The sequence below is a fragment of the Calidris pugnax genome, unplaced genomic scaffold (assembly GCF_001431845.1).
Source record: "Calidris pugnax isolate Ruff unplaced genomic scaffold, ASM143184v1 scaffold72, whole genome shotgun sequence".
Classification (NCBI taxonomy): domain Eukaryota; kingdom Metazoa; phylum Chordata; class Aves; order Charadriiformes; family Scolopacidae; genus Calidris; species Calidris pugnax.
The window spans coordinates 183748-211657 of NW_015090808.1; the positions used below are offsets into that span (position 1 = coordinate 183748).

Consider the following 27910-nt stretch of genomic DNA (forward strand, 5'->3'; position numbering starts at 1 on the left):
GAAAATGCATTTAAATGCTGCAACTATTGATTTGATTTCCAAAACGAAGCCTAAGCTTTTATTTTAATTTCTGCGTTGGTGTGTTGGCTATTGGAAACTAACATGATCATAGTTTGATGTGTCTATTTTTAGCAGGGTGTTATCATTTGAAGCCTCATGTTATTGTTTGAAGTCTTGAAATGTTTGCTTTTCTGGAATTTGGTTTTCCCCTAACAGTGTTTCTGTGTATCAGAGTTAAAAAGAGGTCCCGCAGGAGAAAGGAGACAAGGAGGTACTGAACTAAAACCTGGGGACTTCTCTGATAAATTTACTTGTTGGCCTTTGGCAATGAGCTGCTGCCTCAGTTTCCCTGTGTCTAACAAGACGCTAATGATGCCTACTTCAAAGCTATTTTGTGAGGATTAATTAATGCTTGCAAAGGCCTTTGAAGATGAAAAAAGCAGGAGTTGAAATAGGAATGGTTTCCATGCCCCAGGTAAATGTTCTCTGGGCTGTCTTGAGTTTGGCTTTTTCAGAATCTCTTGAGTGCTCCCAAATATTTTGAAAGGTTTATTTCAGTTGGACCATGTTGGGAGACACTGGGTTATTTACTCACACCTTCCCCAAGGAAAGAAAAAAAGATGATATCCCACAACCTCAGCGGTATACACCAGTCAGAAGAATATAGGTGTATCCTGAAAATGGTGCAGCATTTTCTATTTATTTTCCCTCAGGGCAAGTTTCCATACTTTCCAGTGTTTGATACAACAGTCCAGTGATGAGCCTTGTATGAAATGATTTGTGGTAACTGCAGCCTGAAACAGATTGGAGGAGCAGTGCCCTCTGTACTTTCCATGGAAGTTGAATGCTCGTGAAATTTTGAAATAAAATCTTAATTTTTTTAACATGTCAGTTTGGTGTGTGATGTGCAAGTAGGTGTGCAAGAAACAAAAAAAGGTTTTCAGATTCTCACATCTTCTCCAGGGTGGCTTCTCCTCTTCTTCTTCCATTTTGCCAATGGCATAGTAATCATGTATTTTTTAAGTACTGCATTAGTTTAAGACGGTGTAATGAATTATTAGTGGAATAAGGCATAGCTTGGTGTGGTCTTTCTCACTTGAGAGGAGTTTGAGGAAGACTGTGGAGCACTGTCAGTGTTTCTGTGGTTCAGGTTGTGGTGTTGCAGCAAAGCAGGTGGGTTGGCAGCCTGGTTGGAGACAGGGTTTGGGTTCCGTCTCCATCCATGTGGTTGATGTGGAGCACGCTACGTCCAGGGTGAGGGTTTTTGCTCCTCAGTTTGAGCTGTGTCCGACACAACGGTCAGGAAGAGCTTGAGGGTAGTTTTGTGGTAAGAACAAGCTGTGAAGTCTGAAGTTTGTTCTCACTCGAGAGGAGTTTGAGGAAAACTTTGGAGCACTGTCAGTGTTTCTGTGGTTCAGGTTGTGGTGTTGCAGCAAAGCAGGTGGGTTGGCAGCCTGGTTGGAGACAGGGTTTGGGTTCCGTCTCCATCCATGTGGTTGATGTGGAGCACGCTACGTCCAGGGTGAGGGTTTTTGCTCCTCAGTTTGAGCTGTGTTAGACACAACAGGCAGGAAGACCTTGAGGGTAGTTTTTTGGTAAGAACAAGCTGTGAAGTCTGAAGTTTTGTGCATAAGGAACCTAAGCTTTTCTGGTTTAATTCAAGTTTTCCTGGATGTGCAGCGGACTTTGTAGAAATAGATAAAAAGCTCCAGTGTGCAAATAGCTGGGTGTGAGGAGTCTAAGCCAGGCCAGCCAAAGCGCTTTTCTTCAGAGTGCGAAGGTTTAAGTGGCTCCTTTCATAGAGTTAACGAGAAGCATATCAAGAGTTTGGGCTGGATATCGAGCTGCTTTGGTTGTAGAAGATGTGCCCGTGCTGTGTTTGAAGCCAAAGCGGGCTGTTGAGACAGTGGTCAACAAGATGATCTTTAAGGTCCCTTCCAACCTAGAAGATTCTGTGATTCTGTATAAGCAGGACGCCTGAAAATTTCCCTTTCTTCTGGAAACATCATCTTGCCAACCTCAGATGGAACAGCATCGTTAAAACCCCTTCTTGTCAGCAGGTGATTAGATAAAATGACAGCTTTGGAAGAAATTTTGTACGTACAAGTGAGTGGTGACGTCTTTGTGAAGCCAAGTGGCGTGTGGGCTTGTGATGGTGGGATGAACTTTGAGTAGTTGGGAGGTGGTGGCTTCCTGGCCAGGCTTCCAGGCTCTTCTGGCTCAGGGAGGCTTGAAATACGTTTCCTGATTTAGCACTAGGTGGAACTGCATCTGGCACCGCTGGCGCTGTACTTTACCTACAAAAATAGAAGGGCATAATTTGCTAGAAACGTTGGATGTGGGAGTGAAGGGAGCAAAACGTCCTTGGAATTGCAGGATTTCTTCGGAGAAGGCAATTCTTGGCAGACTCAGAATTGGTTGTGACAAATAGTGGGGATGATGCAACGTGTTCCCCATTCTGTGACCTTTTTTACATCCGAGCAATATGGGATCTTCGGTGTGGCCTTTCTGGGGGTTTCTCTGTCCCCTTTCACTTCTGTGTTAATGTGATGTTTCCAAACTTGATGGAGGCTTCAGAGACTCTTCACAGGGAAAGGCAGGTGCTGCTGACTGGCTCCCAGCATTTTGAAATCTCAGGAGATCTGGCTCACAGAGCTAATTCTGTTATGGAACGTAGCTGAAAATAAAATGTCATACTCCATCAAGACAGCTATTATTGTGTGTGTTGTTGGCCACCAGACAGAAGTCTTTAAAGTTACTTTTTTCACCGAATGCCCAAGGAGCTGAGAAAATAAACCTGGAGAAAGACGACTTTATAAATCTGTCAGGTGTAACAGACTGATATAAAGGAAAAAAATATTATTACTATTTTTTAAGATGCTTTTAGCTCAGTGTTGGGAATCTTAATGTCGGACAGCAAGAATAAGATGCTGCTGTGCTCAGGGCTTAAGAGAGGAAGCAGGATTACTTCATAAGGTAATTTGAAGGGGTAGTTAACTGATGGTGCGAAGGCATCAATAAATGAGGATGATTTTTGGTTAAATAATTGGAGAGCTTCTGAGCCAATAAGGTAGTTGACATAACGTTTGCAGCAACATTTACAGCTCGACTTGCCAAGAGCAAATGTGTCTATAAGGATTTTTGGCTTAGAGAAGCTGTATTAGGTTGCTGAGTCCCTGAACTTTTGTTTCTCTCAAGGAGTGTATGACCGTGCACACAAGTTAACTGCTTTCACATATGGTGAGCTGCATAAATGCATGGAATTCTGATAATTTATTGCCAAAATTGCAGATATTTCCATAGCACGCGACTGGCAGCCTGCATTTATCCTAATTGTGTTTCCTTTTGGATGCCTGCCTGCCTTTCCTGGGAGCCCGTTCACTGTGCTCTTAGGACGGCTGCGCTGAATTTGGGAAGTGGGGATCAGAAAGGCAGTGAAGGCAAACGTGGAAGGGCTTATTTAGAATAGTTGGTGAGACCAAATCGTTGTGTATCCTGTAGTTGCAGCTTAAGGGAAGAAACCTCCCTGTTTCTGGGCGGGGGAAGCAGGGACTAATGATTTTTCCAGTGTGTTGTGCATTCTCTGCTTCCTTGACCGTAGAAGATCTCTGCTGGGTATTCAACAGACCTGCAATAACTTGGTTTATTCTGGGGCAAGCTCATGGTCTGGAGTAATAGGAGATCTCCGGGTATTCAGCAGACCTGCAATAATTTGGCTTATTCTGGGGCAAGCTCATGGTCTGGAGTAGATACGGTGTGAATTCCTACCCAGAGTTTTCTCAAACTAGACTATTTTATTTAGGGAGTTCCTTCACCGTGCTTTCCTTATTTTCAAACCCTCATCCCTTTTCTTGGCTTAGTTTTGCTAAAATCCAAACGGCTTCTTGGTTTAGTTATTTTACAGCATTTTTCCATTTACTTCTTCATACATTTCTGTACCACCTTCTCCTCCCAAAGATTTTCTGCAGAAGCTGTAAGTGGGGTGGAATCCTCTTGGTAAGTGCTCCCTCTGGAGAGAGCTTTCCCCATCCCACTTGGGGAGTTCCACACACACAGGATAGTCTTTATATGGAGCTTGTAGAACTTGCCTCAAGCAACTGCACCAGAGCAGTGACAGCAGCTAAGTTTTTCAGTCTTCATTATTGTATAAAAATGACATTATTGTGAAAGAGAAGGTGATGTACGTTAGGTTTTGAGATGTGGTGGAAGGAGGACGTAGACTCTAAGAGTTTCTATGGGGTTTCTATGTTAGTGTGTGTGGGGAAGGAATCTCTTCTTTCTCATTTATAATAAAAGAATGAGCTGAGCTTTGGAGTGGTGGTAAAGCTGTGGAAACCTTTGGTTTCCTCTTCGTGGAAGTATTAAGAGTTGGTTTCTTTCATCATCTAGTTCTGATGGAGCGAGACCAAACTCTTAGGAACAAGTTAAAAAGTGCTATAAAGTGGATGTGTTTCTGAAGAGAAAAATTGGGGTCTCTTAAGCAGTCACTTAAAAGATTTAGCTTTTTCTTGTGTTGGTTTTTTTTTTCCAGTTGCTTTTTCTGCATCGTTGGTTTGAGCCTGGCCTGGGGACAAATGCAGGTGGCTGGAGGGGTGGGAGGTGAAGGGAACTCCATGAGCCACAAAAACTCCTCACTCCCACTGGCAGGCCATTATTTTAAGATTTGAATCTGGTATCCTTGCTTAGGGTGAAATGCAAATGACTGGGCGCATGTTGGAAGTGTCCTCTAACAGAATATGTGGGAGCCAGACGTTTCCTCTTCCTATCTCTGGCTTTTAGATGCATTTAGTAGCTGACTGCATTAGTGTTGGACCGTGTAAATCTCTAACCAGCCAGACCTGTGGGATCTGTTCAACACCCAAAGATGCACCTGCAGAGATGTTGTTACCTGCCCAAGAGAATTTGGGGAACTCTGTATATTTTCTTCTTCCATTGCTCTTGTTCAGGTCTAAACAGAGACTAAATGAACTGTTGGGCAGTTTTGTCATATGCTTGGCAAGTGTCACGTTCTCCTTCACCTGTCATGATGTGTTTTGGAAATAAAGATTTTTGTTGTGTTTTTTGCTCGAGCTGTTGGTGTTAAGGATTGTAGAAAGGAGTGATCTTCATTAATTTTCTGAGATGCAGAGTTAAGTTTCTTAAAATGCTTCTGTGTGACAGCATACCTGCCCCAAAGATAACCTATAACCTTTGCATCTTCAAAACATGCAGTTTAAAAAGTTAGTGAGGGTGAGAACCCTTACAACCTACTAATAAAATTTTCTGTTTGGCCCTGTAAAGAGTTGGTGAAAAATGGGCAAAGTCTTGTATATAAAGAAATGAGAAGTTGGGTAATATTTGTAATGAAAATTCTACTGTCTGGGTTTCTCATCTTTCCACTTCCTTTCATTGGAATTCAGAGCTCAATTTTCCTTTTCCGACAGAAATCTTTTCTCAGCTTATACACTAAAACATTTGCAAATATTGGCTTATTTGACACTTTTCTGCAAATATTTAACTTCACACGTCATGTTTCTGACATGTTAGGGGTTTGTGTGCCATCCAGGCTCACTGCCATCATTTAAAATTCAAATGTCTAAGCTTTTTTTCTAAGTCAGTCCATGTTTTTCTGACGAAATTATAGGTAAGGAAATGATTTATATGAGAGTTGTATAAGTTGTCATCCTTAATCCTCGCCTAACTGGCGGACTGAAAGGTCTGTATGCTGTGAAGCCAGGCAAAAAGAATGTAGAAAGTTTGTGGAAAATGTGGAATTTTATCAGTCTTGAGCTGATAGTTTATTTTTGGACAACTGTGTTTAAAAAAAAACCAAACCAAACACTTTAAATTCCTAAACAATACCAGATACTGAAAAACTTTTTTTTGTGTTGGTAGCTAACATAATATTCTGGACTCAATTAGGCCTGCAGAAAGTACACTTTTCTAAATGACAGAAACTTGGTTTTGAGGAATTAACAGTAACTACTTAACCCATTGTACCTCCTTTGCAAAGAGAGGGGTCTGACCCTGCTGTCCCTGCCTCCTTATTACACTTGTGCAGGTGCGATGACATTTCATGTCTTGTGAAGGTGGGTGTTGAAAAAGAACATGTTTTTTTTTCTGTTAAATAAATAGTATCTTTAATTAGCGTGACAAGCTGCTTGACTGTTCAGAGCAAAGGTTTTTTCTGACTGGGCTGCTGGCCTGAATATGTGACTGTCCACATTCTGGGGAAGGAAATAGTTTTGGTCTCATCTTGCCCATGATCAAGTTTGCGAGAGGGAAGGGGATCTGAGCATTCCCAATTGTCCAGCTGGCTTAAGAGTGAGCAGCTGAGAAGGCAGGGTAGTGGAGAATCCTTTAATTATTTAAAACAGCAGGTCAAAGTACTTACTACTTTTGCATCCCAGTTTTTCTTAAATAGCCTTTTTCAACATGAAAATACGGAAGCGGGAAAAGTATTTAACGTTAATCCTGTGCTCATTGCATGACTTTTCTACTCCTTTCTTTTTCCCTCCCCTTTCCACGAGTTCTCTAACCATTTCCTCTCCCATTTGCAGTGGTAGTCGCTCTTCCAAAACCTTCAAACCAAAGAAGAATATTCCAGAGGGCTCTCACCAGTACGAGCTGCTAAAACATGCTGAAGCCACGCTTGGCAGCGGTAATCTCCGGATGGCTGTTATGCTTCCAGAGGGTGAAGACTTAAATGAATGGGTTGCAGTTAACAGTAAGTCAGATAATGTGTGTTTCTTTTTCATAAGGGGGGGGTGTTAAATGTGGGGTGACACTTGTGGGAGGACAACTGCCTGCTCCTTTTCTCGTGGGGTTGGCTTTTGTGTCCTGCTGCCGTTGGGAGAGGTGAATGTCGTGTCATCGAGAGCTGACGGATGCAGAGCGACTCACCCAGACAAAAAAAAACCTCCTTAAATCTCCCTTGGGCCAAAAATGTGTTCCTGTTAACAAAATAATTCTTAGTCTGAGGACTTGATCACAAACAAGTTCTGCGGTAGAAATGTCACTGCTGTTTTTAGAAAGTAGCCTCTCAGTGCTGTCTTAATCCATTTAATCTAGCTCTTTTTAGCTAGGGCTGTTACCCAATGGCATAGTCGAGCCTCTGCGTGCGAAGCTTAAAACCTTAATTTAGTTAGGTGTGAGGGCCAGGTCTACAAGATGTTAAGTCTGAGGTCATGTATGGCCTGAATTTCCTTTTGCCTGTAACAAAGACACAGATCTTTGCAATTTTCCTAAAGTTAGTTCCTTCCTTTTGTTTCTACCAAGTTGAGAGCCTTTGCTGCGGTAAGTCTCTGATGTCATTATTTTAACTTCCTCTAAAGCCATTTGTCCTCTCTCTCTCCTTTGGTGCTTGGTCAGGCCAAACAATGATGCCCAAATTAGTGTTTTCTGATTGCTTGACCATGTTTCCTCCTCCTTCCCCTCCCTGCTGCATGAATTTGCTGCTTGCCTTCTCCTGTTAAAGAATGGCTTACCCCACGTCCTATCATGAGGAGAGACTGAGAGAGCTGGGACTCTTTAGTCTGGAGAAGAGAAGGCTGAGGGGAGACCTTATCAATGCCTACAAGTATCTCAAGGGAGGGTTGAAAGAGGAGAGAACCAGACTTTTTTCAGTGGATCCCAGAGAGAGGAAGAGGGGCTTCGCGCACAAGTTGGTACAAATGTGGTTTTCACTTCTGTGTTAATGTGATGTTTCCAAACTTGATGGAGGCTTCAGAGACTCTTCACAGGGAAAGGCAGGTGCTGCTGACTGGCTCCCAGCATTTTGAAATCTCAGGAGATCTGGCTCACAGAGCTAATTCTGTTATGGAACGTAGCTGAAAATAAAATGTCATACTCCATCAAGACAGCTATTATTGTGTGTGTTGTTGGCCACCAGACAGAAGTCTTTAAAGTTACTTTTTTCACCGAATGCCCAAGGAGCTGAGAAAATAAACCTGGAGAAAGACGACTTTATAAATCTGTCAGGTGTAACAGACTGATATAAAGGAAAAAAATATTATTACTATTTTTTAAGATGCTTTTAGCTCAGTGTTGGGAATCTTAATGTCGGACAGCAAGAATAAGATGCTGCTGTGCTCAGGGCTTAAGAGAGGAAGCAGGATTACTTCATAAGGTAATTTGAAGGGGTAGTTAACTGATGGTGCGAAGGCATCAATAAATGAGGATGATTTTTGGTTAAATAATTGGAGAGCTTCTGAGCCAATAAGGTAGTTGACATAACGTTTGCAGCAACATTTACAGCTCGACTTGCCAAGAGCAAATGTGTCTATAAGGATTTTTGGCTTAGAGAAGCTGTATTAGGTTGCTGAGTCCCTGAACTTTTGTTTCTCTCAAGGAGTGTATGACCGTGCACACAAGTTAACTGCTTTCACATATGGTGAGCTGCATAAATGCATGGAATTCTGATAATTTATTGCCAAAATTGCAGATATTTCCATAGCACGCGACTGGCAGCCTGCATTTATCCTAATTGTGTTTCCTTTTGGATGCCTGCCTGCCTTTCCTGGGAGCCCGTTCACTGTGCTCTTAGGACGGCTGCGCTGAATTTGGGAAGTGGGGATCAGAAAGGCAGTGAAGGCAAACGTGGAAGGGCTTATTTAGAATAGTTGGTGAGACCAAATCGTTGTGTATCCTGTAGTTGCAGCTTAAGGGAAGAAACCTCCCTGTTTCTGGGCGGGGGAAGCAGGGACTAATGATTTTTCCAGTGTGTTGTGCATTCTCTGCTTCCTTGACCGTAGAAGATCTCTGCTGGGTATTCAACAGACCTGCAATAACTTGGTTTATTCTGGGGCAAGCTCATGGTCTGGAGTAGATACGGTGTGAATTCCTACCCAGAGTTTTCTCAAACTAGACTATTTTATTTAGGGAGTTCCTTCACCGTGCTTTCCTTATTTTCAAACCCTCATCCCTTTTCTTGGCTTAGTTTTGCTAAAATCCAAACGGCTTCTTGGTTTAGTTATTTCACAGCATTTTTCCATTTACTTCTTCATATATTTCTGCACCACCTTCTCTTCCCAAAGATTTTCTGCAGAAGCTGTAAGTGGGGTGGAATCCTCTTGGTAAGTGCTCCCTCTGGAGAGGGCTTTCCCCATCCCACTCGGGGAGTTCCACTCACCCAGAATAGTCTTTATATGGAGCTTGTAGATCTTGCCTCAAGCAACTGCACCAGAGCAGTGACAGCAGCTAAGTTTTTCAGTCTTCATTATTGTATAAAAATGACATTATTGTGAAAGAGAAGGTGATGTACGTTAGGTTTTGAGATGTGGTGGAAGGAGGACGTAGACTCTAAGAGTTTCTATGGGGTTTCTATGTTAGTGTGTGTGGGGAAGCATGGTGGAAGGAGGACATAGACTTTAGGAGTTGGGGTTTCTATGTTAGTGTGTGTGGGGAAGGAATCTCTTCTTTCTCATTTATAATAAAAGAATGAGCTGAGCTTTGGAGTGGTGGTAAAGCTGTGGAAACCTTTGGTTTCCTCTTCGTGGAAGTATTAAGAGTTGGTTTCTTTCATCATCTAGTTCTGATGGAGCGAGACCAAACTCTTAGGAACAAGTTAAAAAGTGCTATAAAGTGGATGTGTTTCTGAAGAGAAAAATTGGGGTCTCTTAAGCAGTCACTTAAAAGATTTAGCTTTTTCTTGTGTTGGTTTTTTTTTTCCAGTTGCTTTTTCTGCATCGTTGGTTTGAGCCTGGCCTGGGGACAAATGCAGGTGGCTGGAGGGGTGGGAGGTGAAGGGAACTCCATGAGCCACAAAAACTCCTCACTCCCACTGGCAGGCCATTATTTTAAGATTTGAATCTGGTATCCTTGCTTAGGGTGAAATGCAAATGACTGGGCGCATGTTGGAAGTGTCCTCTAACAGAATATGTGGGAGCCAGACGTTTCCTCTTCCTATCTCTGGCTTTTAGCTGCATTTAGTAGCTGACTGCATTAGTGTTGGACCGTGTAAATCTCTAACCAGCCAGACCTGTGGGATCTGTTCAACACCCAAAGATGCACCTGCAGAGATGTTGTTACCTGCCCAAGAGAATTTGGGGAACTCTGTATATTTTCTTCTTCCATTGCTCTTGTTCAGGTCTAAACAGAGACTAAATGAACTGTTGGGCAGTTTTGTCATATGCTTGGCAAGTGTCACGTTCTCCTTCACCTGTCATGATGTGTTTTGGAAATAAAGATTTTTGTTGTGTTTTTTGCTCGAGCTGTTGGTGTTAAGGATTGTAGAAAGGAGTGATCTTCATTAATTTTCTGAGATGCAGAGTTAAGTTTCTTAAAATGCTTCTGTGTGACAGCATACCTGCCCCAAAGATAACCTATAACCTTTGCATCTTCAAAACATGCAGTTTAAAAAGTTAGTGAGCCGTGGAGAACCCTTACAACCTACTAATAAAATTTTCTGTTTGGCCCTGTAAAGAGTTGGTGAAAAATGGGCAAAGTCTTGTATATAAAGAAATGAGAAGTTGGGTAATATTTGTAATGAAAATTCTACTGTCTGGGTTTCTCATCTTTCCACTTCCTTTCATTGGAATTCAGAGCTCAATTTTCCTTTTCCGACAGAAATCTTTTCTCAGCTTATACACTAAAACATTTGCAAATATTGGCTTATTTGACACTTTTCTGCAAATATTTAACTTCACACGTCATGTTTCTGACATGTTAGGGGTTTGTGTGCCATCCAGGCTCACTGCCATCATTTAAAATTCAAATGTCTAAGCTTTTTTTCTAAGTCAGTCCATGTTTTTCTGACGAAATTATAGGTAAGGAAATGATTTATATGAGAGTTGTATAAGTTGTCATCCTTAATCCTCGCCTAACTGGCGGACTGAAAGGTCTGTATGCTGTGAAGCCAGGCAAAAAGAATGTAGAAAGTTTGTGGAAAATGTGGAATTTTATCAGTCTTGAGCTGATAGTTTATTTTTGGACAACTGTGTTTAAAAAAAAACCAAACCAAACACTTTAAATTCCTAAACAATACCAGATACTGAAAAACTTTTTTTTGTGTTGGTAGCTAACATAATATTCTGGACTCAATTAGGCCTGCAGAAAGTACACTTTTCTAAATGACAGAAACTTGGTTTTGAGGAATTAACAGTAACTACTTAACCCATTGTACCTCCTTTGCAAAGAGAGGGGTCTGACCCTGCTGTCCCTGCCTCCTTATTACACTTGTGCAGGTGCGATGACATTTCATGTCTTGTGAAGGTGGGTGTTGAAAAAGAACATGTTTTTTTTTCTGTTAAATAAATAGTATCTTTAATTAGCGTGACAAGCTGCTTGACTGTTCAGAGCAAAGGTTTTTTCTGACTGGGCTGCTGGCCTGAATATGTGACTGTCCACATTCTGGGGAAGGAAATAGTTTTGGTCTCATCTTGCCCATGATCAAGTTTGCGAGAGGGAAGGGGATCTGAGCATTCCCAATTGTCCAGCTGGCTTAGGAGTGAGCAGCTGAGAAGGCAGGGTAGTGGAGAATCCTTCAATTGTTTAAAACAACAGGTCAAAGTACTTACTACTTTTGCATCCCAGTTTTTCTTAAATAGCCTTTTTCAACATGAAAATACGGAAGCGGGAAAAGTATTTAACGTTAATCCTGTGCTCATTGCATGACTTTTCTACTCCTTTCTTTTTCCCTCCCCTTTCCACGAGTTCTCTAACCATTTCCTCTCCCATTTGCAGTGGTAGTCGCTCTTCCAAAACCTTCAAACCAAAGAAGAATATTCCAGAGGGCTCTCACCAGTACGAGCTGCTAAAACATGCTGAAGCCACGCTTGGCAGCGGTAATCTCCGGATGGCTGTTATGCTTCCAGAGGGTGAAGACTTAAATGAATGGGTTGCAGTTAACAGTAAGTCAGATAATGTGTGTTTTTTTTTCCTAAGGGGGGGTGTTAAATGTGGGGTGACACTTGTGGGAGGACAACTGCCTGCTCCTTTTCTCGTGGGGTTGGCTTTTGTGTCCTGCTGCCGTTGGGAGAGGTGAATGTCGTGTCATCGAGAGCTGACGGATGCAGAGCGACTCACCCAGACAAAAAAAAACCTCCTTAAATCTCCCTTGGGCCAAAAATGTGTTCCTGTTAACAAAATAATTCTTAGTCTGAGGACTTGATCACAAACAAGTTCTGCGGTAGAAATGTCACTGCTGTTTTTAGAAAGTAGCCTCTCAGTGCTGTCTTAATCCATTTAATCTAGCTCTTTTTAGCTAGGGCTGTTACCCAATGGCATAGTCGAGCCTCTGCGTGCGAAGCTTAAAACCTTAATTTAGTTAGGTGTGAGGGCCAGGTCTACAAGATGTTAAGTCTGAGGTCATGTATGGCCTGGATTTCCTTTTGCCTGTAACAAACACACAGATAGATCTTTGCAATTTTCCTAAAGTTAGTTCCTTCCTTTTGTTTCTACCAAATTGAGAGCCTTTGCTGCGAATTTCCTTTTGCCTGTAACAAAGACACAGATCTTTGCAATTTTCCTAAAGTTAGTTCCGATTTCCTTTTGCCTGTAACAAACACACAGATAGATCTTTGCAATTTTCCTAAAGTTAGTTCCTTCCTTTTGTTTCTACCAAATTGAGAGCCTTTGCTGCGGTAAGTCTCTGATGTCATTATTTTAACTTCCTCTAAAGCCATTTGTCCTCTCTCTCTCCTTTGGTGCTTGGTCAGGCCAAACAATGATGCCCAAATTAGTGTTTTCTGATTGCTTGACCATGTTTCCTCCTCCTTCCCCTCCCTGCTGCATGAATTTGCTGCTTGCCTTCTCCTGTTAAAGAATGGCTTACCCCACGTCCTATCATGAGGAGAGACTGAGAGAGCTGGGACTCTTTAGTCTGGAGAAGAGAAGGCTGAGGGGAGACCTTATCAATGCCTACAAGTATCTCAAGGGAGGGGTGAAAGAGGAGGGAACCAGACTCTTTTCAGTGGTTCCCAGTGAGAGGACGAGGGGCAACGGGCACAAGTTGGAACATAAGAGGTTCCACTCAAATATGAGGAGAAACTTCTTCACGGTGAGGGTGACAGAGCCCTGGAACAGGCTGCCCAGGGAGGGTGTGGAGTCCCCTTCCTTGGAGATTTTCAAGCCCCACCTGGCTGCTCCTGAGTAACATGCTCTAGCTCTAGGCAATCCTGCTTCAGCAGGGGAGTTGGACTAGATGATCTCTATGGTCCCTTCCAACTCTAAAATTCAGTGAAATTCAGTGAAATCATGCTCCATAGCCCATGCAGGGTTTTGGCCGCCGCAAACTCTTTAGCCCATCTGGGTATTTCCTCATCTTCTGTCCCTTTGGCTCAGGGTGCTTCTGTTTGAGCACTGCAGTGCAGTGTTAGTTAGCACAAGATAAATGACTTCTAACTGTTTACGTGGTTCTCGCTTTCTTCTTGCTCTTTGACATGTTTGGGAAGCGAAACTGTCCTACTGACTTCAACCTTCCTGTTGTTAATTAGCTCTGGAATATGATTTGCCACTGCTTCCAGGGCATGTTGAAATTGCTGACACCATCCTTTAGTCACGCCGGATTGCAAAAGTGTCTAGAGAAGAAGCCAGCCCATTTTTATGAGTAAGCATTACTAAAGATGCTTCACTTACTGCTGGCACCCTTCCCTTTTGGTGCTTCCTCCGCCTTCTTGCCTGTGTGGCAGCGGTGTTCTTCCCCTCCCAAATGGCTTAACTGCTTAATTAGCTGTGTGGCAAAAGGCACACAAGCGCTTGACAAAGGAGTGGGAGCTGCCTTTTGGTACCAGCTGTGTTCCGTAATGAAATGGTCCTTTTTCATGCCTCCTGCACCAAAGTGGGGGTTTAATGTTTGTTTTTTTCTGCGTGTGTCTAGAAGTGATTAACTGATTAGGTGCTCCCTTCATTACAGCATCCCTCTCCCACACCTAGTACTGGTTAATGGGAGCTGGGAGCCCATTCTGTAGATTGAGATAATCTAATAAGGAGATAAAATATGCGACTTCATGTCATTGGTGTTGCCCTTCATGGTAGCGAGAGCACAGGAACAAATGTCCCTGCTTGGCTACTTCTCACTCAGCTCTTAGCCTCACTGATGTCTCATGGTGATGAGTTGTAGATTTTTCAAATAAAAAAACCCAGAAGGTGGGAAGTGTACGATCAGTTTGGTTTGAGTTTCATTTGAAAATATTAAAAAAAAATAAAACAAAACAGAAGGTGGGAAGTGTACGATCAGTTCGGTTGGAGTTTCATTTGAAAATATTAAAAAAAAATAATTCAGAGCTACATCTTGCCCCTGTCTTTAACAGAACACCAGAGAGTGTGCACTTTGAGGAGAACAGCACTTGGAAAAAACTAAATTAAGCCCTCTAAACTTCAGAACAATGAGTAAAAAAGAGGAAATGGAAATAGGCAGTGACACTGCTCGGCTTTACACGTGTTGGAAGGGAGGTTGTTGTGTTTTCCTTGTTGGCTGGGTGCTGCTGGTGGAGGTGATTGGGTCCTGTGTCTCAGGCCCTTCTGAGACTTGCAAGTGTGGGGTTCCCCATAATCACTCAGCTCCTCGAAGCTGGGGTGGGATGTTTGAACACGCTTGCCTTGAAGCAAACGCTGGGCTGTGGTTTCTGCTGGGAGCAGGGAATGGAAACTTAATTAGCAGTTCTTGTGCACATTTGAAAAACAAGGGCTGTATATAACCATTTCTTGCTGCCTTCAGTGTTAACTGCCTCCTCCCCCTGCCCAAACAAGCTTTAGGGTCCTCCTTGTCCTCTGTAACTTTTATCAGCCTTTCTCAATGTTGTTTTGCTGTTTCCTGCTGTGCAGAGGGGAAAAAAAAATTGGTTTTATTGCTGGAGATGAGCTGTGATAGGTGCATGCCATACTGTTGGTTTTTTTAAATTATTATTATTAATTGCTTCCCTTTTTTGATAGCTGGGAAGTTGTGTGATACATTTGTAACTTGTACCCTGCATCTGCTAACCAGTAGCTGTAACTTGCTGCCCTGATGTTGGTGTAATCTTTGATTATTCTCTGGAAAAATCAGTGGGGGGAGCTGCAGTATTTAACCCTCCCTTTCCTTCAGCTCTCAGCTACTTTCTCAGTAGGTGGTATCTGCTAGTGCTTGCATTTGGGATGTTTTTACAGCAAAACTGTCTATGTCTGTAATAGAGCTAAGCGAGGAACACAAATTTGGGGAGGGTACCTGGTAATGTGATGGCTTCTCTTTGGCATGATACCAGACTGAGAGGAGCGTGGTGTTGGTGTCACACAGAGAAGCTGTGGCTGCCCCATCCCTGGAGGGGTTCAAGGGCAGGTTGGAGGGGGCTTGGAGCAACCTGGGCTGGTGGGAGGTGTCCCTGCCCAGGGCAGGGGGTGGCACTGGGGGGGCTTTAAGGTCCCCTTCCACCCAAACTGTTCTATGATTCTATGAAATGTTCTTTGAAGAGATAGGCTTTTGGAATACAAAGCCTGAGGGTTCCACTGTCAGCTAATGGGTAACAGTTCTCTCTAGTTGGAAAGTTGAAAATATTTGTTCTGTTCCAGGCTTGCCAATAGAATGTGGGATTCTAATAAAAGGCACCAAACTTTGAGAAAAGGAAGTAACTCCGCTTTCTCTTTCCCTTTTGTTCTTTCAAATGAAGATTTTGCTGCAGGAACAATGAAATCGTTCTTGCCAGAGGCTGTGTCAGAAAGTTGGTGGTTACATTCTGCATCTCCTTTATAACACATCTTAAATAGCAGTAACTGTAAGATTATTTTTTTTTCTCCACAAATAATACTCCAGCACCCTCTTCAGCAGTGTGTGTTTTATATTTAAGGCTGTAGGAAGCTCACGTTGCTGTTACGTTGTTAATTGCTGGTTTAAATGTTTTACAGCTGTTGACTTCTTCAACCAGATCAATATGCTTTATGGGACCATTACGGACTTCTGCACGGAGGAGAGCTGCCCCGTGATGTCTGCTGGCCCAAAGTAAGGATATGTTTAACACGTTTTCTTGAGATTTGTGCAATTTTTGAGATGATTTTGCAGTTGAAAACTTGAGACTAGCTCAGTTGAGGGCCAAAAAGAAGGTCTCTTCTGTGGGTGGAAAGGATGTCTTATCTTCTTACCTGTGGGGGGGTGGAAATTTGAGCCTTAGTTAAGAGAATGGGGAGGAGAAAAGTGGGTTTTGGAGATTTTTTTGGTTTTGCTTTTCATTCTCTTTAGCTTGGGAAGTAAACTGACTGTCAAAACTGTTTTTTCCTTTTTTTAAAATGTTAATGAGTGCTTCTTAAATTTAGATTTGAAGTTTTTATATGCTAGTGTTCATTTAGGGCTTACCAAAATCTTCCTTTCAGGCCTTTTCAGTAGGTATTACGGAAATAAACAGGGCTACAGTTTTGAGTAGTCTGAGTAAGAATCCCCTACCCCTCCCTCAGTTGAGTTTCACTTCTTTGATTCTCCCTTACACTTTTGTTCAGATGTTCCATGTTTGTGGTGTTGCTCGCTCTCCAGCTGTTTAGTGTGCTCTAAAGAGGAAAATACCTGCATTTCTAAGCCAGTGGTGAAGGAGGGCACTGTTTCCTTTTAAATTACTGAAAAATCTTAAATAAACGATAAAGAAAAACAGCCCTCTCCTCCACTTCCTCCTTTTTTCACACTGACGTTTGTGGTTATTGTGTGAAGCAGCGATTGCAGGTGCTGTGGTGGGGAGCTGAGGAGAGGGCAGGAGCTTGGCGAGGTGAAACCAGCCAAGCCACCCAAGAAAAGCTTTAGCTCTGCTTTTTTAAACTAAAAAGGGACATTGCTGAATGCCCAAACTAGTGTTCTCCCCTGCAGAGCGGGGAGAAGGGGGGGAATACAAAAGGAATCACAAGTTTACCATTATGCAAAAGGACTTTAGGATAAGCTCATGCAATAACATGGCTCATTGTCTGTGCTTGGGCATGCAGAACAGACTCTTATTTATTAAAAATAGTTCTTTGCTTTATTGTTTGCCTGCTGAGAAGCAGTTATTTGGGGGTGGAGGTTAATTATTAAAGGTTTAGCTGCCTGGTTGCCAGAGTAAACAATTTATTTCTCTCCAAAGAGACCGATAACCGTTGATAGAAATGTAAGTCGTGCTCAAATAGTGATGCGTTGGGGTGGAAAAGAGATGCTAGAAGGTGTGTTCTGCCAAGGTTTTAATTAGGTGATCTTGTCCCTAGGATGCTAGAGCTCTCCCCAAACTCTGCAGCCCCCAGGTGTGCTCAGGGATGGGTTTTGTGAAAGGATGGGAAGCGTGTGTGTGAGGGGCCAAGAGGTGATTTGTGAGGCTGGCGGTGCCTGGAAGCAGAACATATGTTTTTTTTAGTTTGAGTGAGCATGGCTTTCTTTCACTTAAAAGTCTGGTGCTAGTGTTTTGTCTTTAAAAACCCTTTAAAATAAAATGAAAAAAAAGACCCTTGGCACCAAGCAGCTCACCTAGGTTTGTGTCTGGGGTTTTTTGTGTTTTATTTTTGATATTGGAGGGTTATCTTCTCTAAAGGACTACCCTCAAGCAGATGTTTGGGGCTGTACGGCTGCTTCTCCAGCCCATGGGTTCTTTTTGGTAGTGGTCTTAACCAGAGGCAGGTAAATTTTTGTCTGCTGTGGGGTCCCTTTCATTTATTTTGGCTTTGTCTTTGTTGGAAGACCTGCTGACTTAGCTTGTAGCAGGGTGTTAGTGCATTGAGTTCATTAAGGATTGGTGTAAAATTCAAGAACAGATCTCCCTCTCCTGCTGCACAGCTCACTCTCTTGACGGAAGTATCGGTTTAATCTGTTCCAAAACATGTGATTACTTGGAAGTATCAATCTGATGGTTTAATCTGTTCCAAAACATGTGATTACTCACAGTAACATCCCATTCTTTTCACTTCAGCAACGACCAACCGTTTCTTACCCAAACCAACCCTCCTTGGGTATCACTTGCTGTTCTTGTATCAGTTGCAGCATCACCATCAGTGCACCAGGCAAGATAATAAATTAAGAACCTGCATAAAAGCAATACATTTATTCACCAGCATTTTTTTAAAGCTGGGTGTCTGAACTGGGGCTGTAAAATCCATATTTGGGCATTTGGGTGAGCATACACATAATGGCAGTGAGATTCTGCTGATTTTCCTGAGGTTTATTGGTCCGTGGTTCTTCTCTCTTCATGTGTTCAAATCACAATAGCCGGGTGTTCCAGAGAGGAGAGCTCCCATAAATCCTGTGTGGGTGTAACACAGGGTAATTGAATGTTCACGTGCTGCCTTCTGCAGAAAACAAAAAAAATATATATAATCCTGTAATCAGGTCCTTGAAATACCCTCTGTCTCTTAGCAATATCAATCCTTTTGCCTTTTTGTGACGCTCCACTCTGTGCCCGTCATCACTTGATGACAAAACAGAATAAGTATTTTTCAGTTGTCTTGATGGAGTACAATTTTGCTGAGATTGAGAGATGATAGGTCCAAATAAAAGTCCAAGAATCCTTTAAAAGGCATTACTGAGCCACGGCATTCTATTGCTCTTGGACAGGGTACTGGCTTTAATGGTACTCAAGCTGGTGCCTTGGGGTTTCTTTGTTTGTTGTGGGGTTTTTCTTCCCCTTTTAGGTCATGTACATGTAATTGCACAGTAGAGGAGCTGGTCCTAACACTGTTTCTACTTAGGGATCTTTTCTAGTGTGAAAAGCATAGTTGGGTTTTCTGTTTAGAGGTGGCAAATAACTTGTTTATTAATGTGAGTGATTTCTAGCGGGGTCGTTAGGGATTCTTAGCTTTTCCCCTGCACTTGCTGAAGTTAACTGTGGATTTCCTGCTCTGTCCTTCATCTATTGTTTTGCCCTTAAACCTCTTCTAAACTGTTGAGGTTTCTGAAAATGTATTTTTCCTTAGAGGAATAAGGTTTATTTGTTTCTATCAGCAGAGCTGGGGGTGTTTGCTCACAGGCTTGGGTTAGAAATGTGATTTTCCTTCTGCGTTTCGCTTTTCTTTTTTCTGTTTAAGAAGCTGGGAGAGGATTCTTGATTTGTTTTCAGTGATGTATTTAATCTTGCAGGAAGAGTTCATTTTCTCCTCCCTTGTAAACCCCAAGCCTTTTGACAGCCCAGGAACAACCGTGAATGTTATGCCAAGTGCATGGAGCATGGGCTGTTTGCCACAATACTTCCAGATTCTTTAGATGACTTTATTTTTGTCAGGATATACCTGGTGTTTTTTAAGAGCTGTGTTACTTAAAGGGTCATTCTATGGCATTCCTTCCTCTAAAAAACGCAGAATTAACCCGTAGTGTTGGGGGGTGGGGAGGGAGGGAGGCTTCTCATGCATATGTGTTATTTGGAGGAGATTTTTTAGCATTTAATTGAGTTTGTTGTTTTACTCTGTCTCCAGACTGAACCTGGCACCTCAACTAAGTGCTGATGTTTTTCTTATGTTAACACCACTTCAATCTTGGTATTAGGGTAATACTGGGTGGTGAGAAATACTGCTTTTTCAGAGATTTGAACACATTTTGGTCCATTCAGCATGTATGGAATTTTTGCATGGGCTTTGAGATAAGATTTTAAGATGCTTTCGGACCCTCTGATTTGTTGCCTTTATAAAAATGGGATCTTTTCATACCATTGTGAGCAGCGTCCTCCTGGTCACTTGTAAAACTTGTTTATTGGGAAAATGTTCTCCCAGTTGCTGCTCTGAGAAAACTAAATTTGTTAAACAAAATTAGAAGCCAGATTTATCAGATACAGTTTAGCTTTGCATAAATGATTTGTATGATCTTTAAAATAGAAGATCCTCTCCAGTGTCTGCACAATACCACCTGGAGATAGGAAGGGAAAGTTTAAACAGTGGTGGCTGCAAGCCCAAACACTGTGGTGTGTACTACAAAAATAACAATCAAATTGTGCACACTATTGTCCATGAAAAGAAGAAATATTAACCATTAATAACACCTCTTTAATTCTTTTAAAAAGAACTGAGCTACAACTTGTAGATGAAGTGGGTATGCTTCCTGCAAAAGCCTGACTGAGCTGACATCACTGTCCTTGTATGATTTGATTTGTGTGGTTGGGTTTTTTTTAAATTTTATGTTTTTAAAAGAGGAGTGTTGCAGCCAGTCTGAATCATTTGTTTCTCTGGGAGGGTTTCAGAGCTCAGCAGACCTTTTTGCTTCTGGCTGGGCAGCAGGCTTGCCCCACGGGTATCTCTTCCATTCTGATTTCATGAGGACTTGATGCTGTCTGGTTGTGCTTGTAAACGGATGCTGTTCAATACAGTTTTCAGTGCCTTTTTTCAATTCTTGAAGTTAAAATGACAGCTGTAAAATGATGCTGGAATCTACTCATTTAATGTGCTACATAAAAGTTGTCAATGTTACTAGCTCTGTGGATGGAAAAGCATGCAGAGAGCACACATTTTGCTGTTCCATAGTCACGTAAAGGTGTGATATCACCTTATCTACAGATGGAAAAATTAAGGTAGAACACAGTTACTGGCCTGCAGCTGTCATGGGGGTCAGTGGTCACAGAAACTGCGATTTTTCTGCATCCTGGCACTGGACCTTCAGATATGAACCTTTTCTAAGGAGGACTGTTTAATCCAGGAGCTTTTTTCTAACTGTTAGCTGAAAGGTGCTTTATACCTGCTTCCAGTTTTGTGATAGTACTTCTTGGTGGTAACCTACCTCTGAATCTATCCCTTGTCCCTAATACGATTGTAATTTGGGATCTCTGGTTGGTCTTCAGGTATGCAAAATCTGTAAGGATATTTTTCAAATGTAAAGAAACTCCATCGTTGTTAGGGGTCCAATGTGTCCGGCTGGTGGCTGTGGCAGATGTTGATCCACACTCCTATTTGAGCCCTGGAGCTTAGTTTTTATTTGGGGGAGAATCTCATCTAACTTTCTGATGTTTCACTTCAACTGTCTGTGATGTTTTTCCTTTTGAAAGAGGAGGGAAAAAAAAGCATTAAGAACAAGAAGCTATTGGGCTTTCAAGGTTGAGACACCTGCTCATGCAGCACCTTTTGATGTGCTGGGAGGTGGGTTTGACCGCAGGCTGCCACGTATGTTTTGGCAACCAAAGATGAATGAGTTGTGCTATAATGAAGATTTTGGAAGGTCTTCACGGGGTGCAGAAGAGAGCTGGGTGAGAGCAGGATCGCAGCAGGGAGAATGGGTGGAGAGCAGATGCCTTGGGAGAGTTTGGACCTTGGTCTCAAGGAAGGGCTGTGGGAGGGTGTGGGAGTAGTGGGAGCAGAGCAGGAAGAGCAGCCTTCCAGGCCTTGATATGAATGATTCACTTGTCTTAATTAAGAAATGTCTTGTTGTTGTCGTCCCAACCCAGATATGAGTACCACTGGGCAGATGGGACAAACATAAAGAAACCAATTAAGTGCTCTGCACCAAAGTACATTGATTACCTGATGACTTGGGTCCAGGATCAGCTGGATGATGAAACGCTATTTCCTTCTAAAATAGGTAAAGTAAACAAGTAAAATTGAACAATGTATTTGGGTTACAGTTGTACAGGAATATTCATGTCTTACAGCATTAAAAGGTCTCCTGAATGACTGACTGGAGTAGGGCAAATTGAAAAGGTTACATTATATGTGTAAAGGCACTTTTATCTCTTAAGATAGAGTTTATGTGGTAGTACATGAACTCTGCTCCAGGTGTCAATGCTCCTCATAAATATCTGTCACCATTTTGAGTGTAGGAAGTGCTGTTTCTATTTAATAACTGACTGTGTTGATTAAATCTGATGATGGTTTTTTTTTTTTTTCATTTTGAACAGTGGGTTGTTTCCTTAAAAATAAGGGTCTCAAAACCTTTTAACCAGTAATTGGTACAAACTGGCAGCTTTTTGATGCAGGAAAGATCCTTGATCCTCATGAGGGACTTCATCTAGGCCTTACCTCCAAAGAAGCCGAATTAATGATATTTCTTTTTTTCCTTGTCAAGCGAACGTGAAAGATGTAGGTTTTTAAGAGGTTTCTTTCAGAGAAGCAGGAGGAAAATAATAACAACCACTAGTTCAGAAACAATAACAAAAAGAAAACCCACCTTCTAGAGGCACGAAGGACTATTTGTTCTAAAGCTCCTAATTGGCAGTTTTCCAGTACCCTGCTACTTACAGGCTTAGGATCCCTTGTGGAAAAAGGAAGGGAGATCTCTTAATGGCTTTTAGTTTGTGAATAGTTTCTAAAGCATTTGACACATTTGCAATAAGCCTCTTCAGAGACACAGGGCCACCTGTCAGAATCAAGTGGCATTTGATTTTACTTGCAGTTAAGCAGATATGCAGAGAAGGCTGGTTAGTTTGGGAAAAAGTGAGAAAAACCTAAATCTTCCCAGCTCAATAGTGTGGTATTTTCACAGACCATGGTGTTTGTTTTAGTGTTTCAGGGTAGGATTCAGAGCTGGGGAAAAAGTCCACTACTAAGAAGAATGATACTAAATAGTTACGGTTAATATTGAAGTTGTGTTCAAAAGATTCCATCAGGACTTGATCTTTCTTTACCTGCAGCATATACTTTGCTGAAGAGTTTGGGGTTTTTTTTCTTTTAAATAGGGTATATTTTTGAAAGCTAGTGTTTTAGAAAGAGCCTTAAAGGCCACAATAGATGACCAACTAAATAACAGCTTTTCACGTGGTGCAGCAGCCCAGGAAGGAAGCGTGATGTCCATCTAAGCAGGGCAAGCTGAAGTAGGAGCATGAAGATTTTATGACTGGGGTTTTAAGGCATTGGTGAGGTCATGATTGGCCTCCAGCATCCAGCCTGGGCCTGAGGCCTTCAGACAGCTCTTCAGTGATTCAAAAAAGGCTGCAAAAGAACTCAGCTGACTGGGCAAACTGCTAGGTGATGAGAAGCTAAACAGGTTTAATCTTTTGAGATGGTTGATGCCTATCTTTTTTTAGCCTGCGGATGCATCGACTAAAGCGATTATCACTCCCAGTAGCCGGTTGCTCTTTCCTAACCAATTTAAATAAAACTAAGGGATGGTGATGAGCAGGATGATTTCTCTTGAGCCAAGAGAAGCATAAAACTCAATGGCTGACACCAGAGGTAGTTTCGGTTTTCAGTTCCCTACACAAAGGTGTAAAAAGGTGTCCCTTGGAGTACCCAGGGAGGTTCTGAGAGCATCTGTAAGCGGATTAGATCCCTGTGTTTGGGTATCTGAATCCTACCAGAAGGGAAGAGGTTCTTCAGGGAACTATACTGAAGCATAACAAGACTTAGCAGCTGGAAGCTGTAGCTGGGAGGGTTCAGCATAGAAATAAATGTGGTCAGATTTGTCTTGGAAAAAGTTGAGGAGGCACTGGTCTGCTGAAGGACAGGAAACCTCCCCTCCAGTCTCTTAATGAGCTTGTCACTGTGCTTCAGCCTTAAGTACCTTGTGTGATTTATAGACGGAATTGCTGGGTGAAACCCTTCTTGTGCAAGAGAGAGGTTTGGGTTAGAATGCCTTTCAAAATACACAAACACGACATGGGAGTTTAAAAATAAACCCTCTCTTTTCTTACTTCTAGGTGTACCCTTCCCAAAGAATTTCATGTCAGTGGCAAAGACAATTTTAAAGCGTCTCTTCAGAGTTTACGCTCACATTTATCACCAGCACTTTGATCCAGTGATCCAGCTGCAGGAAGAGGCACACCTTAACACTTCTTTCAAGCACTTTATATTTTTTGTTCAGGTAAGTGTGGCAGCAGTGTTGTGGTTACAGTTATAGTCTGGAAAAAGCACTGCTGCAGTGATGGACCTTCAGTTTCTTTACAGCTGGTTTGTGTGTAGGAAAGTCAACACCTCCAGGACCCTAAGATAGTGTGTACTTCATTTGTATATATATTTATTGCTAGAAGCATTCAAGAAATGGAAAAACTTTCAAAAAGTATGAATTTGCTACAAAATTGAATATTGAAAAGTGTTCCAAACTAATTCAATAGAACATTAATTTCTAACTAAAGAAAGAGGGGGGATGGCACCTGAAGCTCGATTGGAAAGAGTGGTCTTGCTTCAAAGCTACATCCCTCCTTCTCCTTATTAAAAAAAAAAAAAAAAGCATCTTATGTTTCATTCCTTTAAGTGGGAGGAGAAAAAAGCTGTAGGCAGTTGAATGCTACTGTTGAGATAACAGCAATGGCAGAAAACGCCGTAGTCACTGAGCCTGGACTCCAATAACTTCTGTCTGAATCGGGCTTCTCACCTGAGCTGCGTGTCTAAAACTCTCTGTCTGTCTCTCTCCTCATCCCTGTTACAGGAATTCAACCTTATTGATAGAAGAGAACTTGCACCACTTCAGGAACTGATTGAAAAACTCACCTCTAAGGACAGATAAAAGGAAGAGGATTTCTTGAAAAATCCCTTGTTTCTTTAAGCGAGCGTGTGGTATTTTTTTGTTCGTTTGTTTTTTTTTTTTAAAAAACAACACAAAACCCTGTGCTGTTACTAATGACGGCCAAGATCTACTTTCTGTGCTTTTCTTAGGGGAAATCTTTTCTCTGTTAGTGACACGTGGTAAATAGCTTTGGTTTGGTTTATTTTTTTTTTTTTTCCTCCCCCGATTGTTGTTAATTCATTGTGGAATTTTAGCAGGTGCTGAGTGTTTATAAAGGAAACATGCTTGGGTGGGGGATTGACTCTGCTGGTGGATGGGTTCTTGTGTTGTGGCAGTGGTTGCCCGTTCTCACGAAAGTCCCTAAAAGACTTGCTTATTTTCCTCTAAGTGCCTTGGCAGACTCACTTCTGAGGTGCAAAGCACATACAATACTCAACATTGCTGGAAACAGAAAATACAAACTAACACCCAGGACACTTACTGATACTTCTTTTAGAAAAAGAAATATATATATATGCTTACACTAAAAAAAAAAAAGCCATAACTTACTGAAATCAATGATCTCCAGCTTTTAATACAAATATTTGTCTTATTTTTTTAGAGATTAATATAGAATTTTTCAAAACTAGGTATTTCTTAGAAAGAAAAACGATGGTGAAGTTCTGGTTGCTAAAGTGAAAGGATGAGGGTGGTTGTCAAATCACAAAGATCCTGTGTTGATTAAGTAGTGACATGTCTATTACTGTAGGTTTTGGCTTTTTATAGTTGCTTTTATTTTTTTAAACAGGAAAAGTGTCAACTTGGCTCAGTCACTTTGCTTAAGTTTCCTAGCATTTGCCAAATGAATGGTTAGTTTGCACATACAGAGTTAGGGAAAATATTCCATATAGAAAATGCACTGGGGTAATACTAAGAAAAATCTAGCTTGAAAAATAACTAGTGAAATGATTGTGAGTTAGGAATAAAAAAGCCTGGCCCTGTGGAAGGAGCTCTGGTGGCCCCGTGGAAGGAAATGTATCTTGGAGGGAATATAATTTCATGGACCACTTTGGATTTAGGTTGGCGGGATGATGTTCTGCCCCATATAAAATTGCAGCCCATCCCCGAGGAACTGCAGCAGCTGGGAAAAGAAATAAGGAATTTGTAGGGGTTTGTCTCACTAGTTGCCCAACACAGTAGACCAGGGGTTAATGCTGCTGGGCTTTGCTAGATTGTGATGCTGCAAAACCACCATTTTTAGGCCTGAATAACATTAAAGACCTGAAGTGCCTGCTGGGCGCTCGGCTGGCTCTGGAACCCCGAAAATTTACGGGGGAAGCCAAGCGACAGAAATGGCACACTTATATTTTGTGCACCACTGCTTGGCTGAAAATGCTGAGTAAAGTGGAAAACACTGTGCAGCAGCCTGTGAAATACATAAGTGGCCATTAGTAGAGCAGCTAATAAACATCTAAGCACAGTAATAAACTTAGAGTCATTTGGGAGACCGGAATCACTGCTTCTGACTTAAAATGATTTATTTCCGAAGCATCTGAAGGTTATTTTAAGAATTGTGTTCTCTTCAACGGAGCTAAATTTCCAAGTCTGCTTAAACTGCTTCCTGGAGAAGCAACTGAATGTTTTGCTACCTCTTCTGTCTCTCTTTTTTTTTTTTTAATTTTGTTATTTTTTTTTCCCCAGAACAGACAAGAACAGTTGAGAAAATTGAGTATTGAGTTAGAAACTGGCCTCATGTCCCTGTTCCACCACTGCCTGCTTAGAAATGACGAGCTGGAGCATGGCGTGGTGCAGGAGGGTCACACAGTGGGGTTCAGGCTGAATTTAGGTTTGGCTGCTCTGGTGTTAGATGGAGAGGCTGCTTGTAGAACACCTGCAGTTTAGCATTTGTGATTAAGGCAGTCCTTGGGTTTTTTCTAAGCTTCATTGTAGCTCAATATAGAAAACATAGAATGTATTTGGCTCCTTGGCAGATGGGTGTCAAGGGAAACTTTCAGTTTTCCTTGTGTTTTGGCTTTTTTAATGTACTACAGAATTCCCAAGTTTTCTCAATGTGTGGATGTCAAAGGAAAGGACTTCTATATTGTGGTTTTTCTTAACACTGAGTGTTGGGATTGGAGTTACCACAGCCTGAGTCAAGCTGATGATGCAAAGAGAGCTTTCCCTCAAATGCTGTAACAACCTCTTAGTTTAAAAAAGGTGGAGTAAGGTCTTATCCCTTCTCAGCCCTAAGGATCTTGACTCTTCCATGTGCGTACACACACCTGGGAGGAAAAGAGGGGAGATAGATACTTCATGTCTGTTACCTCTTCAGGGAGCTGGGGGTTGGAAAAAAAACTCTGTCAACTTTCCACTGAAACCCCTTTTTTGAGTTGAGTCAGTGCTGCTGGAGAGGCTGCTGTCTCCTTGGTGTCATGCACCAGCAAGAAACTAGAAAGAAAACCATCGAGAAGTGAGGATTTCCTCAGAGCAATACCAGTGCAGGATTTTTTTTTTAGGTTTTTTAGGTTTTTTTGGCATACTTCTGCTCTGGAAGGGTTTTGTTTGGTTGGTTTTTTAAATAGACAATTCTAGAAATTCCGAGGCATCTGCTGCAGTTCAGCCAATCAGAATTAGAATGTATTATATAAAGAAAATGAGCATATTTTTTTTGTATTTAATATCTGGCAGTAGAAAACACTTTTACCCGATAGTTCCTAGGCTTGTAATAAAAGCTTGGAGATCATGATTTGCCTGACAGCTGTATGAACACATTGTTTAATTATACAACACTTGAAAATAACAACATTAAAGATAGGTATGCAGCGTTTGGGATTTAGTATCCCTCTGCTGTTTATATTTGCAGCTTTTAATTTGTTTATTTTTTATAGATATTTTTTTTTTTTGCTTCCAAAAGCCGTGGGACCAGAAGCTTGAGGTGTGTTTACACTCCTGAAGTGAGGGCAGGTGGAAATGCTCACACAAAAAAGGTGCCGTTTTGTCCAAACCCGGTTTGGATGGAGCGAATGTGTTTCTAAAAATTGTGCATTTCCTTGTGGGGGGGGGGGAGAAAAGGAGGAAGGACCCCCCCCCCTCCTCTTCTCCCGCCAAATTAAAACCCAGAGCGATGAACCCTGAACAAACCCCGTGTTAAAAACCAGACTGTTACGTGTCACGAGCGCTTTTGAGACAAAACCTCCCAGCTTTGGGGTGACACCAGGCTGGGCCACCAGCCCTTTCAGTTATAAAAAACCCCTTAAATCCTGTGGTTTGTGGTGGTTTTCAGCGCGTTAGAGAGCGTGGCAGTGAGTGGGGTGGTAACTTCAGGAGGTCCTCTACCTCGAGGTGGGATGGGGCTCAGCCCCTGCTGCCCACGTTGGCACCCTTGAGATGGTGTCGGATGCGTTTCTGTCGGCACAAATAACTCTTTTTTTTTTTCCCAAGTCAGGGATTCTTGGTGAAATGACACAAACAGCAAATAAAAGCCCCACCTCGTGCTGTTGCTTGAAGGGAGCAAAGAGGTTTCCAAGGGGCCGGGTGGCCCCCCCTCCCCGTCCGCAAGGACCGAGTTGTTTCTTTTACCGCTTACTATGCAATGTCGAGCTTGGAACTTGGGCTTTGACTTGAGGATAGAGAGGAGCCATGTCCCGCTTCAGTGGTTAGGGACTGAGCACCCCCCCAAAAACCTCCCCT

At 42.1% G+C, this 27910-nt stretch overlaps 1 protein-coding gene across 1 annotated transcript in view; it reads left to right on the plus strand.

Moving 5' to 3' along the window:
• Positions 1-24789, plus strand: part of MOB1B (MOB kinase activator 1B) — a 39802-nt gene extending 15013 nt beyond the window's left edge. Inside the window, exons 2-7 of the mRNA XM_014938332.1 lie at positions 6540-6710; positions 11662-11828; positions 15796-15889; positions 21249-21382; positions 23436-23599; positions 24164-24789. Coding sequence (XP_014793818.1) covers positions 6540-6710; positions 11662-11828; positions 15796-15889; positions 21249-21382; positions 23436-23599; positions 24164-24241 — 808 coding nt within the window. The 3' untranslated portion in view covers positions 24242-24789. The remainder of the gene's footprint in view (positions 1-6539; positions 6711-11661; positions 11829-15795; positions 15890-21248; positions 21383-23435; positions 23600-24163) is intronic.
• Positions 24790-27910: the final 3121 nt, after the last annotated feature.